The sequence below is a fragment of the Takifugu rubripes genome, chromosome 10, assembly GCF_901000725.2.
Source record: "Takifugu rubripes chromosome 10, fTakRub1.2, whole genome shotgun sequence".
Classification (NCBI taxonomy): Eukaryota; Metazoa; Chordata; class Actinopteri; order Tetraodontiformes; family Tetraodontidae; genus Takifugu; species Takifugu rubripes.
Window position 1 is genome coordinate 927627 of NC_042294.1, and position 21658 is coordinate 949284.

The following is a 21658-nucleotide window of genomic DNA, read 5'->3' on the forward strand; positions in this document are numbered from 1 at the left end:
TTATTTTACTTTTCATGTCACTTCGGTAGTCGAGATAGCTGACTAAAAAAAACATGTTAATGTTAACACTTGAGTCTAGTTTGACTTGTATCCAACTTTATTCCAGTTTATTTTGGGATAGATTACTCTCTGCTAAAAGGAGATTTATGAACAGACTAACTTTGAAATCTGTACAAAATTCTGTACATTTCAGCTTTATGCCTTGGTTACTATATTGCATATTTATTATAGGCTTGAAAGCTTGTGAAAGGCAGCAACATTGATGATCAACTTTTTAAAATTCCCCTCAGTTTATTCAACAATGGGAAAAAGCTCATAATATATTTACAGAGATGGCAGTGCAATTCTTAATGATACACTGGATATAAGGTAAATTGCACGGTGATTACAGACAACACATTTTACCACCACAGTATCTTATTGTAAAATATTAAAACACAAAGATGGATGGTCATAAAAACACAATGAAACAATAATAATATATTCCTTGCTCTCCTAGGATTAAGAAATGCCCAGAAACAATGGCTTTATGGGAAAATCTGCATGTCAGGAGGTGCCACATAAACAATACTTGCACATAGCAAATAATAAACATGGATTAGGAAATATTATCAAATTTGCATAGGAGGAGAAAAATAAAGTAGACACTTCTCCCATAACCCGGGACACGACCATCAGAGCGGTTTGTGTGTCACTTACACACGCTCCTACACAAACCACCCTCACCCACACAGGGCAGAGTCAGCGTAAATCAGCCACCCCTTCCCCCCCACCAAAAAACAAACACCGGCAAGTGCGTGAAAGTGACAGATGTAGGAGAGGAAAGGAAGGAAGATAGAAGCTTGGCCTGGTGGGTAACCTCCTGTTTGTACTGCACACTCAGAGGACCGCTTATGATTACTCCATTGACTGAATCATCTGCAAGGTCGGGGCCCCCATCTTCTCTCCCTCCCACTACTCTGCTCTTTGTTCAATCAGCAGCCAAATGCTTCATCCAGGCTGCCAACACATATTCAGACACATATTGAGGCATCCAGATACTGGCAGTGTTTACAGACACTTAAACACATGTCCACCTACACACAAACACACATTTGCGCTGTAAGGCTGGCAGTAGAATAAACACATTGCTGTACTTTATTTTAATCATTGAATAGAAATTTCTAGGTGGTTATGAGGACTTGTAATAATGGAGAGGTTCTTTTGACGATGGTGGCTGTTTGCAACCTTAAAATCTCCAGTGTTTGGGCTGCAAATAGCAATTTGTTCAACCAATTCACCATGGAGAAACTCGTATTGTGTTTTTGATTTGGTATTGTTTGAAGGTCTGGACCTTGTCTCGGTGGGTTTGATGTCAGACAAATTCAGGGAAGAGAAAACTGTCCCCATATGTAAAGCGTGTAAGATCTGATAAAACAAAACATTCCTGGTAGTTATGACGTCTTTTCCAATAATCAAATGCATTTTAATGTTTTAATATAAACAGTGAAACTGATAAATCCTCAGGTCTGTTTTATGAAAATTAAAAAGTGTCCTCAGCCCTGTCTCAAGTGAAGTCCCTTTAAAGAGCCACAGTCAGATCTCATCAAAAATCTGTTATAAAGGAATAATTCAATGAGCTTTTATGCACATCCCAGTTTGAATTCAAACTGCAGATATTCCAGAGTCTGAGTTGAGTCATCAATGGGCAAATCCAAGTCACAGAAATATACACACAGGACTATATGCTGCATATTAGGAAGGAGGAAAAAGCTCTTTTAAAAAAAGGTTTTGTTTTTCCTACCAATGAACAAATTCAAGACAGGTGATGCATACTAAGCCCCACACTGAGGCCACCATGACAGCGCTCATGTAACAGCCCTGATGAAATATTCAACAAGGAACAACTCAGACACCTCGCAGACACCTTTGGGGAGGGGGGGATCTGTGGCAGCCAAATCATTTGGGAAGAGGCCAAAGCTACAAAGGCTATGTCACGATGTACTTGCTGTTTATAACAACACACTGACACACCGACACACCAACACACACACAAAAGGGGGCATTTATTTTTAATGAGGTACATTAATTAATAACCCCGACCTGGCCCCATTTATATCTGCTGGATTCCTTGGCTGAGTGGGGTTAAAATAAAGCAATCCAGAGGCTGTTGTCCTCCACGGAGAGTACAATGTGCAGGGGGGGCAGACACAATATACCGCTGCTCTCTCTCTCTCTCGCTCTCTCTCTCACACACACACACACACACACGCACACACACACACACACACACACACACACACACACACACACACACACACACACACTCAGCCAGATTGTGGTGTGACATGAGAAGAGCTGTCAGTTTGTGATATTTCTAGTCACATTTGTGATTTTTCTGTATTCAGACATGATGCAAATGTAGCTTAAACTGGAGCTTTCTGCTTCTATGATTTGATTGTAAAGGTAGATGATTTAAAGTTGGCAAAAACAATGTACAAAATGAGACATGTCATTTGGGGATGATTTAAGCCCATTTTCAAGTCACATGAGGAAGTGGTGATGCAGCATCCATCTTGATTCTGTGTCAGTTATTGTACATTATCTGCTGGATGTGTCAAGGCGGCAGATCAGGAGCAAAATTGATGGAGCCAGTGCCTACAAAAGGTTCAAAAAGTGATTGCACTAAAAGGCACTTATACATAGAAGTGAATGATTGTGATGCTGGATAAAGATCACATGATTTATGCATCTAAAAAATGTTCATAATACCATTTCATATAAAAACATTTCATTTTTCATTTTCATTGTTTTCTTACAAAACCAACTTTTCCTTGTTTTACGTTCACAGCTCTGGTTTCACCCTCAGGGGTAAAATGGCCTCCCTTTCTCTGAACCCTGAAGCCTGCTGAGCTTGGCAATCTGAGTCGGTGACGGCGGTACATCGTGTCTGTACGGACCCTTGGACTGAGGTGGAACCTGTGCTGGGACCTGAGTGTTGTCTCTGTGAAAGCTGTACGTGCTGCCGCTGTCGGGCTCCTGTGCGTGGAATGGTCTGGCCTTGTTAGCCTCCTGCTCTCTGCGTCTCTGCTCCTGCCTCAGTAGCTCCTGAGTCTCTAGTAGGACGCGGGCGTTAAAGCTGGACGTTCCCAGGTATCCATTTCTCGATCCTTGGCCACCAGACAAACGAGGGTTCTCCTTGGGTGTCTGGAACTCCTCTGCTGGCATTGACATGTGCCACGGGCCCTGGGGTGCTGGGTTCTTGTGAGGTTGCCTAAAAATAGACACAGGTTGAGGTTAATCTTCTGCCCGATCAAGTCATATTAAGTAGCTCCTGAATCTGGAACATACGACAGCAGCAGCCTGGAGGTTAGCACGCTTTCAATGGACCATGTGTCCAAGATAAAAAGGAGGGATGTTTTCGCGATGTTAATTTAAGACATGAAAGTTGACAAAAGTATGAGAGAATCTGTTGCAGTCTACTACGCTCATTCAACCACACGCACATCAAACGGGCCGATCCTGAAGCGCCCATAGGACTTTTAGTTCCACTGTAAAGAAATGGTAAAACCCCTCCTGGGAGATGCTCCTCTCATCCATCTCACTCTTTTTCGAGATGCAGATGGCTGTACTTACAACACAGACACAGCCATGGGCCTGGCGCGGTTGTCTGCTTTCTACTTTCCTAAGTCCACCTGCCAGGTTCGGTTTTGACGCATCGGCTCGACATCCACGCTTGTGTAAGCTTCCACCAAAAAGAAAAGAAAAGCAGCCAACGCATAGCCTCACCCGCTCCCAATGAAAAGTAATTGTTGCAAATGCCAGGGTTTCGTGAATGTGTCAAGCCAAAGTGTGATGGAAGATCCGTGACGGCGTCCTGTGAATCACGGCTACCGAGAGAAACCTTCTTCGCACCTCAGTGACCTGCTGTGAGTTTAAGAGGCTTTTGGATATACAGCGCAGAGGGGCCAGTGTGCTTTTAGGCCAAAATGCCCGTTTCTTAGCTGGAGGAGTCTCGTTCCAGAGAGGCCGAGTAAGACAAAAGACAGGATTAGGTTTTTATTCTTCAGTGCACTCGCGCTGCTGCAATACCGAAACCGTACAACCAGGAAAACGAGCGATTGAAAAACAAAGAATATCTGCACTTGTTTTCTTATTTTATTGAAATGCAATCACCAAAACGCAGACAATATCACCACTGGAACAAAAGGAGGATTTCCGGGTCATGGCTATGCTACTTCAGATGGGTGGAGCATCTGTACATGAAATGGTGTGTAGCATATGGCCACAACATATAGGGGTGCTTTCAGCCTGTTCCTGTATCCGATTACATTTGCAGCATTTTGCACGTCAGGTTTGGCCAAAAGACTGTTTCACGCAAGAGCTTCTATTCCTGTCCTGCTTCTCTCTGCTGTTCCTGCCAATTTTTTTTTTCTATTTTGGGGCTCTTCATGGATATAATATTGTGGTTGACCGTTGTGACAAATTAAATTAGAATATGTCCTGATTACACATCTGGTGGTGTGGGTGTGACATCAATTTGTGAAATCCAATCCAAACCATAAAAAAAATAATAATAATTTTTCTCATCATCCGTATGCAATTCTAATAAATCACGTTCCGGCCTGGCTAATAGAATTCTGGTCCACAGTATCCAAAAGAAGGGAAAGAGCTGTGGAATGTGGTCATTGATGGGATTATTTGTGGGCTCCACATTTGTATGTTCACACATTATATTTATGCAGAGTGCACATGCAACATTATTACACATTTCGCTCGGTGTATGGACGCCTTTTGAGCATGTGTAACTATGAGGGTAATTGGTAGGGGGACAGATGTCGGGACAGACTGCAGAGGGCCCCACCACATGCTCGGGATCCGGCTTTTGCTGTCTGGGCGAGCCGCCATGCATTTACACCCTGGTTTGGCTTGCAGAGCCGGCAGCCGTGTTCACAAGGGAACCGCCTATTCAGAAACACGGGAACCCTGTTGCACAAGGCAGACCAACCTCTTAGTTTTTAACCATAGATAAGAGAAGGGGAGATTTGGGGGGAGTTCTTGGGTGACGATGAGAAGAGTACAGATATGGCATTGTTCCACAGGAATGCAGCCGTGATTGATTCATCAGGGGAGCGAGTTCTCTTATCACCTCTACTCCTGTGCCAGAATGTCACAAAGTAGATTGGTTACATTTACAAAGGGAAGGGGGGGGGGGAGGGGCATCACGCCAAGGAGCACAGTAAATTTAGAATGACACGATATAACAGTCAGGAAGTTGGCTTGCTGAGGCCTTGGTGGCTGCGCTGTTTCTTTAAAGCAGCTGGGAGGAATCAGGCGTTTATGAGGACACGGAGAAAAGCCCACAAACACAGAGCGAAAATGATTAGAAGGGAAAACACAATCGTATGCAACACTTTCCGCTGTAGTTTTTCAACAAAACCCGGGATAATGCCGTCTTCAGAGTGTGGAAAAATGTCGTCTGGCCTGAAGAATGCCAGTGCTTGATGAGTCGGTGGTCCGGCTACTGCCAGTTCACTCAGGCCACCATTAAGAGCCTTATCTTGACAACATTCATGTGTGTCTTTGAGTGCATCTCTTTCAGGCTAATCAGCAGTCTCTATTTCCTACTAACACGCTCATTCCTCTCCCGGGCCATGCACTGCCTGTCATGGCTAATCCTGCACCAACAACAAGCCTTCATTAGTGCTTTTCCGATCCTTACATCCTAGATATCAGGCTAATCCTAGCCTCCATCAGATAACCAGCGACCCCAGCTTCTTCTTGAACCGCTCTGAGAAGTTTGCTTTTTACAACGTGAGGGCATATTTCCCTTTATGCCCTTATATTATTATGCATATTCCCTTTTAGGCTTGAGCTTTCTTTTGGGAGAAGAAAGTTGGCACAAAGATGCTCCAGACAAGAATGACTTGGAATTTGAGGCAATTCTCCTTTTAATCTGAGGATGTCAGATTGAAGAAAAACCCTCAGCATGGGTCAAATGTCAAGCCCACACTCGTGCAACCCTTTACTAAAAGATGCTATGAGATTATGAAAGGAATGCATATCAAAGGAAATTCCGAGGCAGCTTTTTAGTTGGGAAGACAAACTTTCCCAGGAGAAGAAACTCTCTAAGGAGGGAGGGCTGGAGGCAACTGTCACATCGCATAAGATCCCATCAGATAGCCGCCATGAAGGGAACACATTGATTAGTCTGCCTTATAGGAACCACATTGATTCAGCATCCTTTTGGACCACAAATCCATAACTGTAGACAGGAACATGTTTTAATCGATCTGAGCATACAGACAGTGCAGCATTAGACAGCTGGGAAGACTATGAAGCAATGATTGTTTGTCTAGGGAGGGACTGACATCACAGGACAGACTCAGTCTGGCCAAGACCTTTTAATGATCACGCACACACGCATGAACACAAACACAGATCTGTCTCTGTTTAAACAGACAAACTTAACAATACGGTATATCAGACTTCATTGCAATATATGTTTGGGCGGAAAGCTTAGATGTCTTTTCTGTCAGCATTTGAGACAAAGCTTTGTCTTTTATTTGAACTGGTGTGACAGTTGGATGAGGACAGAATTCTTTGCTCACTTTATGGATCTGAGATTTTAATGAGAAAAAAAAAGATGGCTCCAAATGCAAATGCTGATACTAAACCTGGAGGCTTTGTGATGTTAGCTTTATTGACTTATCACTGAAAAAGGAATTGGAACATTATGATGGAGCTGATAAAGAGTGAGATTGGCAATGGTAAATTCCATTTAACTATGATATTGGAACAAAAGTGCATCATTCATGAGTGTTCGAAAGTCATCAGGGGTCATCGTTGACTTAATGAAGTTGAATAACGCTCAAATGGTCTCATTCAAAGCGAGAGGCAGAGAAGCATTTAAATATATTCAGTCGGAAGTGTCTTTGGTTTGAATCTGACTTAGTAGTCATGCAAGGATGGAAAAAAGGCACAAATATGAAGGACATAAGAGGATGGAGACTGACAAAGTCAAATGAAGAGGTTTAGAAAGGTCAGGATGGATGTGATAAGTCCGAGATGGGGAGGCAGAGGGAAACCAGTGGAGGAAAATGGACAATAAACCAATGAGTTTAGGCGGCCTCTCACCGTGGGAGGGAGCTATACTGCCTCTGACCCTCTTGGTCTTCCTGCTCCTCTTTCTGGAACTGAGTTTCAACAGTTACGGAATGGCGACCGCTTGGCATCTCCATCCCGTTGCTCACCTGCAGGTCACAGGGACAAAGATACACAAAATCATGACATAATAAAGCAGCAAAAACAAGCACGGATCCAACTGCTGACGCACAACTGTTTTACCACGACGTGAACATAAAGAAATCAACACACCTTAGATGATTGGGATATTTTTCCCTTAGCACAGCAGGGGGTTGGAAATGGGGTGTGAGACCTCAGGGGACATATCATTCTAAGGTGTGATTGCATGATGATGCTGGGAAATGCACCAGTGTCACTGGATAAAAGGTTCCGGGATCGTCTCATTAAATTAATTAAATCAATCTAATTTCTCTGAAAACTTCCAAAAGTTTCATTTGTACATTATCTTTAAAAAAAAAAAGTATTTTGTAAAGATCAGCAATCATAACCTTCCTAAATACACAAGCAAATGGACAAATGGGGTTGTTGGTTGGGATTAGCTTGATGCTACTTAGCCATAAAAGAAATAAACTTATTTTAAAACTACACCAAAGATTCATCATGTTACCAATATGGGCCGGAAAATTAATTTTCAAATCGTTTATTGCTGACCAAATATATTATTGTCACGGAAACACTTTTCTTATAAACTTGACACGATTCAGTCACGCAAACTCGAACTGCTGCTTAATAGTGACAAAAAGTAACTAAATAAGCTGTATCTTTTACAGCTTTTTATAAATATGGGACATAATCATCTTATTGGGGGAACTTTTTTTAAGAATCATATATGTGGACTCTTTTATGTGACTCTTCTGAAACAAATCCTGAAACAAAAAAGGTAAAATGACTGTTTTGGCAACAGTAAAAACCATTTACATTAATCTGGGGTTTCTTCCTTTGTGGCTCAAATTAATCGGGTAATTAGATAAATCAAATTCCTGATCGCGTCATTGAAGTTTTTGTTGGTGGTTTTAAGGGATCTAAAAAGATTGAGATGACTGCACTTTATAATCTTGATTTATAGGTTGTCAATTATTCTGAGGATTATTACATTTTTGAGTTTAGAATGTATTGTCATTATCGCACTTTAACAACAAACAGATTAGCGGGCAGCATTACTCAGCTGCCACACCTTGATGGCTCACACCTCTTTATACTCTTTATTTCCCTTTGAAGCAACAGATTATTACATTTTATATCATGGAGCAACCGTCTAGCTCTGTTTTTGACTTCTTGAAGATCATTTACATCAGTATCAGCAGCCTTGCTGTACCGATGTGGTAACCTGAGTAACCTGTGGCCCAGTGTGTGGGTGTGTGTGTGTGTGTGTGTGTGTGTGTGTGTGTGTGTGTGTGGAGGTTGATATCAACTCCCTCAACACTGGCCTGCTGCTAAGTATGAAAAAACAGACAAGCCAATTAAACAGAGGTGAGCTGCATGACTGGAAGAAGTGTTGGTTTTCATGCGGTGGGTAGGCAGGGGTGCGGAGGGAAGATTGGGGTACGGAACAGAATGGGTCATCAGGGTGGGTGGGGGGGTGGGGGGAGTGATGGCAGATGGAAATGCGGCCAGAGGAATGTGTTCTTGGAAATATCTTGTGTTGTTGAAATCATGGCTGTATTCTTCCTCACTGGGACAGCTGCAATAACAGCATAGTGAACATTTCACTCAGTGGTAATAGCACATACTGAACATAATGAAGCAGAGGTACAAATACTTCCACACTGATCTCAAGTAGGCTTGTTTCAGGATTGTAGTATTAAATTGACTACCGGTATGTTTTTTTGCCGTTTACGCCACAATTTAACAAGCATTTGCACATTTTAGGGCAGTGGGGTCTCTGTCCGTAGGGGCTTTGCTGAGAAGTGGAGGGTTCTCAGTTCAAGTCATGGTACGGATGAAACTTAGGTGGTGTTCTGGTAGTAGCCAGGACACCTTTAGAGCACTACCACTGAGCAAAGTACAGAACCCAGCTGCTCACATAGGGCCCTGGATGAGCTGACCACTCATTCAGGGGTGTACCCTGCCTTTGGCAAAATAGACTAGGGTAGACTCTGACACCCTACTCGTGACCCCGAAAGGGATAAAAGCGGTCAAGAAAAAGACTTTGTGAACTCGAAGCAGAGTTGGTCGCATTTAAAACATGCTATCAAGACAATTAGAAAGCAAGAAAAATAAGAAAAAAGCCAGTCACCATCAGAAACATGAATGCATCTTATCATTTGAATATGTAATGAATTAAAAGTAATAGGAGCCTAGCTTCCCTTAAATATTCTGGGCACTCTTTTGTGCACTCTGAATGTATAAAGTTTAGTATTTTAGGTGGTGAAGCTGATGGTTGCTCCGTGTTTTGGTCTTTGCTGATGCAGAAATGATTTTACTGTGACCAAAGGCCGTGCTGAGAAAAGAATTAGCCTGACAAATTTGATTTAAAATGGTGCGGTGAGGAATCTGGAGGTGCTCGATGCTCTAGTTTGACACTGAAGGTGGATGATCCTACGCCAATAGAAATGCATGAGAAATAGCCAGGAGAGAAAATCAGTCAGTGTAATGCTATTATCCTGAGAAGGAGAATCAAATTATGCCATGTTAGGCCTGGAATACAATGCCATATAAAACATGACATTTGATGAAATCTAATTAAAGAGACGTCCCTGTTCGTTTTTATCCAATAACGTGAAAAAATGATGTCAATACGGTAATGCTCTTAGGTCTCGTTTACTCGGTGGAGTCACAGACACCAGGGGAAAAAAAAGAAAACATCCACCTGTTAAAACATAGAAGCAGTCACAAACGACGAGCAATGAGGGGGATATAATTACAACATTTTTTTGCTGCAATCAAAAATGTGGGACTGGGAGAGCAGCTGGAAAAGAGTTGGACATTCTAAGCCTGAACACAAGAGCCGCCTTAGATGTGTCTGTAACCTATCGATGTAGGTTACCAAGATAGAACATGTGGATTTCCCCCCAACACTCCTCATGATGCTAAATCTGTAGCCCACCACACAGAGGACGTTTTCAAGCTGTACACAAACACATGTGGAAGACATTTCTGTTGCTAATGGGCGGCGAGGCCTGACAAAAGCCCAGCTGGAAAGACTCACACAGCCCAATTCCACCACTTTAAGACCAGTAGGCTCAGTCCATTTGTGGTTGCCGGGGTGTGTAGCTCTGGGCAGAGAATCCATCACGAAAGAAGTGTGGTCCTGTGACTTCCCGCTCCCCAAAGGAGGGGCCGCTTTGTTCGCCACTACTGGATTCTACAACACACAAGCATGACTGCTTGGTATTTCTTCAAAAAAATATATCTACAGGTCTTATTGGGGCATCAAATAATTGTCATCATTAGCATTTTTTTTGGCAAAAAAACAGGCTGTGTGGGATGGTATCAGGAGCCTTTATCCAGTCTTTCTTCTTCTCTTAAGACAGTTTCATAATACACTTGTACAGTTTCTACCTTAGAAAGGTAACCTTTGTGTTGCTAAGTGCTGGTTCATGTGAGTGTTTTTCAGGCAGACCAAAGTGTGTTCCTTTAAATTCTGCAATTAAATTACAAGTCCTGGCCATTTTGGCGTTTGATAATACAGTTTCAGAAGATAGTTACCAAACTGTGATTAGTGTTACTTTAAATGGATTACAGCATATGTCCAAGCTGCATCAGGAAGATAAAAGTTCCCGAGGCAAATTTGCTTTTTACCTGTGATTTGTGCAGTTGCATAAAACCAATAAAAGTCATTTTCTTCTGTAGAAACAGCAATGAAAAAATACATGTTTAAAGCTATTTTAGATGAGTGTCACTCACTGAATAAAAATCACACTAGAACAGATAGAAACTGTTTTCAATTGCTATTGTGCAGTTTTACATACACGCTACCCTGTCCGTGTGTGTGTGTGCGTTTGCAGTTGGGAGCTAGCCTGGCTAAGCTCTATTGAGCCTCTAAGAAATCAGGGCCCAAAATAACTGGTTGAAAATAGTTTTTAGGTCATTTTAAAAGTTATTGCTCCATTATCTAATGGAAAAAGTCAAATTCCAACCAACATAAAAACAAAAAACAGTTTTTACAACATCTCAGATCCACGTGCGTGCTGGTAGCAGGAGATAGAGGGATAATCGAATCAGAGGAATTCTCATAATATGACTTTTAAAAGCTGCTGTTTGCATGTTTGATCCAGGGTACCAGCATGAGGCTCACACTCCTCTGTGTGGTCACGCTCGTCGGTGCTCCAACCCAACGGCGCAAATTGATTTTATTGCTGCAGACAGAAGGCAAAAGGGAAAGTCAATTCTTCGGAAAACACATAGCTCTTTATGACGAACATCTGGAAATCCCTTCTGGGAAAAGAGCAGCGGGGGAAGGAAGGCAGAGAAAACATGCCAGGTCTAATTGTGTGCGTTAGCTCGGGGGGCTACACGATAGACGGGCTTTCTCAAGTTCTGGTCGTTATTCTATTAAAGAGGAGTTGGATTTGGAGGACTGACCTCAGTACCGCCGTTACTGCAGCTTACGGATGACATACCAGAGCTCAATGTTCAACACCCCTGGAGGTGAGCAGGGGTCAGTACTGGAGCCTCACACCTCATGCTGCTTCCTCTGTACCTGTTCCTCATTACCGTAATCATTTTCTCCAACATCTGCTGTTTTTCCTACTTTCCTGTTGAGCCCACAGTAGAGGATGTGGAGCACTACAGGTTGGTCGTGGTTGGCATTGCGTTGCTCTCGGGGATGGATGATTTGAGAAGATGTTTCTAATCAGCGCTCGGTAAACGAGATGCACGAATCAATAAAATTCCAGGAAGAGCGGATACATTTTGAGCTTTAGGTTTAGAAATATACAGCAGCTATTTGGAGGGTTAGTTAGCAGGATGATGCAAATGAAAAATGGGGGAAAATCATAAAAAGTACATGCGGTCTTTTCAAATAAAAGAAAGATACATTGAGAAAGGTAAAATCAGCCTTAAAGCTAAAGATAATGTCCGTGTGAACTATTTCAAATGTGCTTTAAAGCAGGTGTAGTATAAAAACCAATATGAATGGATTAAAATGTGACCTTTTCCAGCGGTCACCAAGGGAATCTGGATCCACTCAGGTTTAATCTTCAAGAGTTAAATCTTTCATGAGTTAGGGTCAGAACCAGCAAAAAATATGTGCCATTTTCACAGCTTTATCTCTAGTTTTACATCAATCCTTGTCTAACTAAGATTCTAAACGGCATTATTGCTCTTCTTTTACTCACAGTTAAAACATGCACATCATGTTTTTGTTTCTAATAAAAGGCTAATTAATTACACCCCAGAGATTAGTGCTGACATTTCAACAGCACTGAGAGGCACAGACAGACTAATAAAACAATGGATAAAGGTGACAGTATCCTCCATAATGACTAATATTAAAAGATACAGAGAACAACAGAATCCGCAATCTTTTAAAATCAAAACATGACGGGAAGCGTGGATGGCCCAAATCTTAGCCAATAGTTTTGAGTGTCTAAAGTTAAGAAACCAGAAATAAAGAAATCTTTCCCAAAGTGAATCTCTCAAACAAGAAATGCATAAAAGTATGTTTCAGGAGGGAATGATGTTGTTAGCCGTGGCAAATTTTGTATTTCATTTTTCTTGACAATGCATGATATATATGAAAATACCAGGGTTGTATTTTAAAGTTTAAAGAGTTGAAAGAATTTTACAGTAAAATATGCTATGTTACTAGGACTCCAGCTAGGCACAGCGGGACAGAGAATGAGAGCACGTCTGGCTGAATTAACAGAGGAATTAACGTGGTTACATTTTTCCAATTATAAAGAGGAATGCCTGTTGTTACGGCACTTCCATCATGGAAGACGAGAACGCGTGTCGACTTTTTCATTTTCATTTTTTTTATTCAAAAATCTTTTAATCACGTACAGTAAAAAATGAGTAAATAGTGTGTGCCTCATGGTCTCCCAACATTCTTCTTTTCGGTGGCCGAAAAGTTCTGAACATTGGCTTGTCACCAAATCCTCTCTTTATTCCTCTGACAGATAATTAATTAGTAATTAGTTCCAGGTCAACGACTGGACATGCATCTTAAGAACTTGTCTGTAATTTTTGGCAGAAGTTTCTTGCCTCAGTCAGACTGTTTGGCAGTTGTACAACAGCAATAATCTAGAATCATATCATGACGATTGATCTACCGTTTGAAAGCATCATGAATTTAATTGCAGGTGATTTGTTTTGGCAGAATTTAAGACACTACCTCCATAACCGAATTATGTGCTGATTCTGAGGTAATGTTTGAGGAGTTTGATTGTGAGTTATTTGGATTCTTCCTCAAAAAATAATAGATTTTAAATATATAAGGGATGGTACTAATGGGAAGACTAATTAAGAACAACAGTCCTGCAGATGTTGTTCTTAAAAAGTTTCCCATCAGGTTCTAAAAGACTGAGATCCACCCAGTATTTAAAAAAAAAATCTATTACTCAGCTGACCTTGGAGTTGCACCACTCGAGTTTCCAGAGGTGCGTCAAGGGAAAATGCGCTGATATGTTTCTGGATCCGTGCAGCTCAGTGCTGCTCCGCTGGAGCACGGCTCCTGTTGAAAACTCACCCACGGCTGGTTGAAGCTTAAGGCGTGTTGATGGTCCTCCAGGTCCTCCTCCTGCCTGGCCTGCTGGAACTCTTGCCTCAGCCTCCGTATCCGGTCATGGTTACTGGGGGGAATCTCCCTGCTGCAACAGAGCGAAACAAGTCAGCAAGGCCGAGGTGGATGTGGAAGTTCTCAAAAATCTGCTTGCGTAGAAGTAATGCTGGAGTTAGCAGATTTTCAGAGGTGCTTTCACATCCTAGCAGTTCATGTGTACTTTTTCAGAGCCTAATTAATATTCTTGATTTGACAGTCATCATTTGTGCTGTATCCAGGCTATTTCCTGAGTATTCCCTTGACTGCAAGAATCCCTGGTGGACAATTGTGACCGATACATGTCGTTTTCAGGCTGCAGAAGAACGCTGGCCCTTTTATGGTCTGCAATCATTAGACACAGTGGAAAAGCCTCATTTACATCCCCTTCATTAAGGGCCTTTGAGGGGCCTGTCAATAGAAATCAATAGCCTGCCCTCAGCTTAATCAAGCTCCCCTTTTATCACCAGCTACAGAGGCAGCACATGACAAAACACATAATTATGATGAGACAACAAGGTTGATGATAAGCCTGCGTTTATGCATACCACGAGGAGGAAAGTGTCCAAAAGGTTAGGAATTTGTGCTGGGAGGGGATGGGAGGTTGGGAGATAACAGTAGGAGAGGTTCTCGGGAATGGTGCCGAGTGAAAAAAGGCAAAGGTTAATCAACCATCACGTGAGAGAAGGAAAGGAAATGATTTCAGCCAGGACCAGTTACCCTGCCACGGGGAGTGCTTACAGGTGGCGCAGCAACACTAGATTTGATTGCTTATTTATGTCCTGAAGATTCTGGTTGTTTAATTACAAATTAGAATAAGTCCATCTTCCTGATGATAATGGGCATTAGGCCCTGCTGCCAATCAAGACCCATTAAAAGCACAGTAAATAACAGCTCATAATGGATGAACAGATCCCTACGTGCCCTGCTCTCCTGGTGAAACATCACCATCCCCTTATTCATACCATTTGACCAAAATCAATTGTATTAGTTCGGCACCATTTGATTTCCTTTGCTGTGACTTTACATGTGTGAGTAGAAAAGGACATTAGGGCCGTTTTTATGTGGATGTGGGCAGTTGAGTAGCTTATTTGGTGTGATGTAGCTTATGCTTTTAGGGGGCTGGGATGGTCTATTACCCTTTATTACAAAATCAATGTTGCCAACAGAAAGACGGTTTGATAGCAAATGAAATATTACTAAAAATGTATATGACCTGATTGTCTAGAAACAATATGGATCCATGGCAACGCTTAAAAAGCACCAAATGTGAAAAGATGGATTTCTAATCATAAGTTAATGAGCTATGCTATATGGGCAGTGCTCTCACTGCAAATGGAAAAGAAACTAAATGTTTTTCCTGTGTGAAAAACAAACAAATGAAAATTATTTTTTGGGTTTAAGTGCCTGCAGTCTTTTTCGATGCAGCATTAGCTATATTACAGGCCATGACCGAATCTCACCACTCAAAATACCCTCCGGAGAAGGGACAGACAAGAGAAAATCCTGGCAAAGAGCATGAAGGATTTAATGATGCTCACATTTCTCATTTTTCAAATAAAATAGGAAGACGGTGTGCAGTCAAAGGAAATGACAGCATTATATGAGTAAAAACCAAATGGTTTTGTGTTGTTGCACCAGCAAATGCAGATCAAACATGTAGGTTAAATGTACCAACGTATCATGTAGGTTAAAAAGGTATGGATGCATGTGTGCTTGCGGCCAAAAAAAAGACCCCCTGTCCTCCTTTACCCTCGAAAGACTTTATCTAACAGACTAGTAGAATATTATTAATACATTTCTGCACGAGTGTGTGGTGGTTTTAATGCTAGGGAGCGGAATCAAAGAAAATATGCACAAGACAAGATCTGTAGCAAATGAAAGAAGTGGCAGATATGTATTTCTCAAAGTGCTGCAAATGAAAATGGAATTGCAAGGAATCGGCTCAAGATTTAATGAGAAGCAAATTCGTCACAGTAGTTCAAAGGACGTCTGTGCAATATCTCAATTATCTGCAGGGGCTTTTTCTCTTGGTGCACCCCACCAAGAAGATACCAAGTTGATGGGTTTCTTGAAAAGCGTTTGATGGATTTTTCCAGTGTACCTATAATAATAAATTACAATTTAAAGGAGTTGGAAAGCACAGAGGAAAAAAGAAAAAAGTCCATGATTGTGTCCATTTTAAGATGAGCAAATTATATAGTAGGTCTGCCTCTATACATATAGAAGATCGTTTCCACCTCTTACTCGTAGAGGTCCTCAATGACGGGCACCTCAAGGTGCAATTAGTCAGCATGATGTCGAAGCATCAAATGTCTCTTTGAGTAAATTCTGCTGTGTTGAGTGTCAATAAGAACAAGAGAGCTAAGAAAAACTGGCTGTAACTAATGTATAGAACAAGAAATTAGGAGACATGCGCTATCCAAGCCGGCAATGAACGAGGTGATGAATACGAATGGGTGCCGCTCATCGGGTTGCTGCAAGCTATGTGCCTGTACAGAAGGGAAAAGGTCACATGTTGCATGCACTCATGAGTTCAGGCAGTCAGCAGGGCTCAGACAACATGCTTTTTTATGAGACCGTGGAAAATAGGACAGCATATTAAGCTAATTAAAAAAAATGAGGGAAACACAGGGGTCATGTCCAGCAAATGCATGTACAGCACTTTCACATTTGTCATGTTATTTCTTAACTATAATGGGACTCAAAATTTATGAGATGTCAGCGCCTCTCTGAGCTTAAATTCGAGAGCAGGAGGGTAGCAAAAGTCGTAGCCCAGATCCTTTGAAAACGTTTGAACAAAAACCAAGGAAGAAAGATCTGAACACATGTGCTCCCCCTGAAAAACATGTTAAGACCACATGAATCCATCCCCTGCATAAACACTATTGTTATACATAAATAAATTATTGGGATGCTTATAGTGGAGGGTGCTGGGAGATATTGAGGATAAACATCACAGGCATGTTGAGATGGGTCAGACAAAGTCATAAGACTGATTTTCTTCTCCTTCTGCTGCTCCAGTCCCATTTCTCTTTTATCATTAAGAAATTATATTTAAAAAAACAACCCAAAAACTTGCAAACAGCTGCTGTGGAACAACACAGCCCAGAGCTTTCTGAATATTTTATGACTTTGTGAATTTTTCTCACTTCACATTCCGTTCACAACACTATAAAAGGTCAAGTAAAAGCATCCACATGCACAGAACACTGATGTTATGTTCACGTGTACGTGAGCCTCGGAGCACCTGTGTTTTCTAAGCTGACCTGATGACAGGGGTCACAAGCCTTCAAAAGCTGCAGTTGGGGTATGTGAATGCCTGGTGGTGTAATAGTCATCCTTTGATCCAGGAGGATTTCGCAGATGTCTCACACACCACCAGGCTCGGGCCAAGGATGCCAACTATGGCATACTACTGCTTCTGTTGTCGGATCAAAGCGGTGTTGCGTCTCGCAGTGTCCTATAAACACAGCCTCTGGCCAATAAAGGAGTAATCCAATCACAGAGAGTGTAACTTGGGTCATATGTGAATACCTAAGGTCAGGAGCCAGTTCCAGCCAATCGGAATAAGGGTGTTGACAATTCCAGAGAAGTCTGAGGGAAGTTCTAGAAGTTCGGACACGTTTGTTCATTTCTCAGAAAAGTAGAAAAGGCTGAACTAACAGGGCCGGGTGCCACTTTTAAATCAGAGGGTCTGTTATTTCTTATCTGATCACAGTTGATTGAAATTCCATCAGATTATCTGGCTTCTTGCTCTGTCCCCAGTATCTCCACATAGCAGACTGGGAAGGGGGAGAAGCCTGCTTAAATTTGGGCCCGTTGGCAGTCTTGGATCAAGTCAAAGGCTTAGCTCATCTTTATTCCATCTTCCTGCGGGCATTCGTTTATTTCAAAGACAGAAAGATGAGGAATTTTGGTGAGACAGACAGCCTTTGGGATCTACCACAATGATAGAAGACAAGATTAGATCTGCATTCCCGCTGGTTACATCTCAAGAGGAAAGGGACATAGATAAAAACATTTTTTAAGAGATTTCAGAGGAAATCAGCATATATCTGCCAATCTGTCAGGATTTTTACAATCAGATGTTAGGACTTAAGCAGATATAACTGCACTCGTTCCCATTGCCATAAAAATACCTACATTAAAAAAACAAAACTTTATTCTCATATTTTTTTTCTTTATCTTCCCATATGGTTTATCTCCAACTGGCCCACTGCTCCTCTGTGGTTACAGGGATAGGTCATGAATTCCCTTCTCTCTCCTTCATTCTCTCCCACTAGCCTCGTAAGTGACAGCTGCAGTCTGGACAAAGGCCTGATAATACCCTGGATTTGTCAGGCTCTGACTTCACCCATGTCCCCCTGTGCCTGATGCGTTGTCAGTGGCGCTTCGCCAGCTGAAAACCCAATTTCTTCACTGGGGTGGGTGTGAATATGTGTGTATCTATCCATGGTTCCTTTCAAACTCCGACAGAGCCCATATGGGGTCCTTGGGGGTCTTAATAGTCCATCATGTGGGATGTTATCCTGGGACATGGTTGTGGCGTGACTTGGAAGTGTGGAGCACTGATTAGCAAGGGAAAAAAGCGGAGTCTGCTGAGCTGCCCTCTCCAACAGGCTGTCCAGCATGACTGGCCTCTGGTGTACCAGTCAGCTCTTTGCTTCCCTTATGTGAAAAATGAAGGGAACCAGAATGGATTTTCAATTATTAAGTCACCACTTACAGAAAATTAAAGAAAAGGCACCTTTTCTATCGAGATTTATACACCTTAGTATTTCAAGAGCCGCCATTCAACTCAGCACACCCACAGCCTGATGCACCCTTGTTATCCCAACTTATCTTTTGTTCCTTGAAGGACCTGTGCAGTCACTGATTTTAAATCTTTCCATTATTTCATTCTACAGGTGCAGGCCAGGAACAGGCTTCACAGCTGTATATGTTTGAGAGAAACACCCTCTGCGTTTGGCCCTGTCATTCCACTCACAGGCTTTATTGCTTTCCAAAGTGCATGCACAGGGACTGATCAGAGGCACTGGCTTCTGCACTCTGTGCTCTGTATTACAGAACATTTGAGGGGAACAGGTGTGACTCTGACATTGTTTTAGTTCTATGACTTTAATGTTATAAAAGATAAAGGCCCATCAAAATAGCCCAAATGTATGTTTGGACTGAGCCAGATGGATGACCGTAACATTATCAATCAATAAACTAGCACTAATACTTAGTAAAAAATGGACAGAAGGAGTAGAAGGAGGTCACACTGTCCTACTCTGAGTCCAGATCATATATCCTTGAAGAAGTAAGTTTGGGAATTTGATTTAACACAGACTTCAATGATGAGAAAGTTAAGGGACCAGAGTGTTTGCACAGTATAATAAATGCTGAGAGTAAGTACACTTAGATGGCATAAGGAGCTATTTATTTACTTCATTAGTTTGGCGGAGTCATGCGGCGTTGCCTAACAGCTGTATCCTCCGTGAGGATTACAGTCAAAACTAATTAATATATTAATTCCCTCACACAGCTATGTGGTTCACAGTGGATTTAACTCAAATGGCAGCTTTTTACAAATGTGGTAGAGCTGCATTGCCCATTAATGATTGAAACTAAATGCGCAAACATGCAAAAATAGACATTGCTGCTTGAGATCAGTAATAAAATTTGAAATTTGCAACCCCATGTTTGTGTTCCATGGAGGCATCCCCTGGGTGAAAAATCTCTCACGAAGAGCAGTCTTAAAAAAGGTGCGAAGGCCATGAGCTTAAGTATCCTTATAAACAGGTTAGCTCAGCTTTTATGAGCCCATCAGCCTTTAAAGACAGTTTTTTATGAGAGACCAGTTAACTTGACACCAAGGTGCCAGAAAAGAAGTTAGCAGAAGGTTCTACATTTTCAGTGTTCTCTTTTATGACAAAGCCTGACATCAAAATGGTGGAATATACAGTTGAATGGCAGCACGGCATATAAACATATTGTAAATTTGCTTGTTTTGCGTTGGATAACATCAGAAAGCCAGAGTCCCAGGATGATGGCACACATATCTCTTTCAAGTAGCTCTCCAAACACGAGAGAGGGTTGGAGAATCTAGCAGAAGTACCACTCGCTGCTCTTAGACAAAGAGGAGCCGAGGAAATCTGGAGATGGGTCGGCACAGCCAAGCGCAGATACCTGTGGTGGTTTTGAGTAGACAGATTTCAGCTATATCCGGCCTGAAACCCTAAAATAAAGTAAATTTGATGGCAGTTTAACTATGGCAGGAATAAATATATGACGAAGCAATCTGATTTTATAAAATCCACGTTTGTTTCATTTGGGTGTGATGGAAAAGAAACGGCCCTAAAATTCTGCTTAAATTAATGTGGTGACCTCCGAATCGGCACATTTCGGTTGAGCTATTAGTTACTTTTATCACTTGGTATCACTTGGAGAGTTTTGTTCCATTGCACATGGAACTTTAGCTCAGTTTACTTGCTAATTGTGTAATTTCTCCCAATTTTTCCTTTGGTTTTGAACTTCCATCATGAATGCAGCTCAGGCTGCTGTGGTAAAGATAAAATACACTGTAACTGCGGCCAGTGGAAATTTGGGTCCCGTCTTGGTGTGCATTAGCAGTCAGTCGCCAATCATCTCCAGTATCTCTATCCAGGTCAAGTTGATATCATCAAACAGCTGTATGACCCCAAAAAACGCCACTAGAATTGTTTCCTTCCAACTGGACAGACTTTTTAAACTCTGCCTTCCGAAAAGCTGCCTTACCCGCCTGCTGCTGCGATGCATTAAAATGCCCATGGGCGTCATATTAAAGAGACCAAGTAGCAGGAAAAAAGACAGAGATGGTTGGCAATTTGAAGGCAGTTATTGGGCTGTGTGAGAAAATTAACCTTAACATTATTCACAGAAAGATTTGGTGATGTCAGCTGCAATCAGTGCCCTTTCAAACACTATTCAAATGTTATTAAAATGGTTGTTCTGGTGTTGGAAGAGGGCAAGAATAATGAAAATTGTTTTAAAAAAAGAGGAAAGAAAGGACAGAACTATACAGTTGCCTGTTTCTGTCTGTTTTCCTCCCTGGAGTCAAATGTCTTTGTAACTTATAGAATCCTGAAACAGAAGATTCATTCTCTGGACAGAACTTATGTCCCACAGCTGACCTAGGATTATATGACATTTATTCCAAACATTTAAAATCAATATGCATCATCATGTAACAACATTGCACTGAAGAGTTCACCATCTGGCCAAGTCAGTTTGATTATCAAACATTTGACCTGACTGAAAAGCAGCAGTTGGTTACTGTAAATACAAAGAAAACCATGTTTTAAAAAAAAAAGACGACAACAGACTTGTGAACGGGTTTAAAAAAAGAAAAAGATGCATTTGGAGTCCTAAACCCTGGTATGGTCCTTTAATGCAAATACATGCTTATCAGCATGTGAATGAGCAGATGAATCCACTTTACATGCAAATATTCACACACAGCTGACCCCTCTTATTCATTTGCTATTCTAGCAAGTTGCCAGCCTGACACTCTCTCACTGACTATCTATAATGAAAGGCTAATATTAGATTTCAAACAGACGGATGCATCCAATTTGCATTTTTCATATACTGTGTTACCTGTGCATTTGGGAATGCATTATTCGGCAATTGTTGCCTCATTTTTTGGAGAGATTAGTTGAAAATGAAGTGTAGTGCTTCGATTCTGCATTTTTGCTCCGTCTAGTGTCCCCGCTCCACACGAGCCCTGGTGGCATTGCCTCATAGCCCATTTGAAAACGTTCCATGCAGGAAACTCATACTGAAACAAGAAAATCTTCCCATTGACAT

The 21658-nt window shown here is 41.7% G+C and overlaps 1 protein-coding gene across 5 annotated transcripts in view; it reads right to left on the bottom strand.

The window, feature by feature from the left end:
* Positions 1–271: 271 nt before the first annotated feature.
* pard3aa (par-3 family cell polarity regulator alpha, a) overlaps positions 272–21658 on the bottom strand; it is a 240686-nt gene continuing 219299 nt past the window's right edge. For 4 of the 5 annotated variants that reach the window (XM_029843172.1, XM_029843175.1, XM_029843171.1 and 1 more), the window contains 4 exons: positions 13757–13877; positions 10274–10429; positions 7117–7232; positions 272–3253 (listed from right to left, as the gene is read on the bottom strand). In XM_029843172.1, the coding sequence (XP_029699032.1) occupies positions 2845–3253; positions 7117–7232; positions 10274–10429; positions 13757–13877 (802 nt within the window). In that variant the 3' untranslated portion in view covers positions 272–2844. The remainder of the gene's footprint in view (positions 3254–7116; positions 7233–10273; positions 10430–13756; positions 13878–21658) is intronic. The other variant, XM_011621596.2, reaches the window with a different exon arrangement.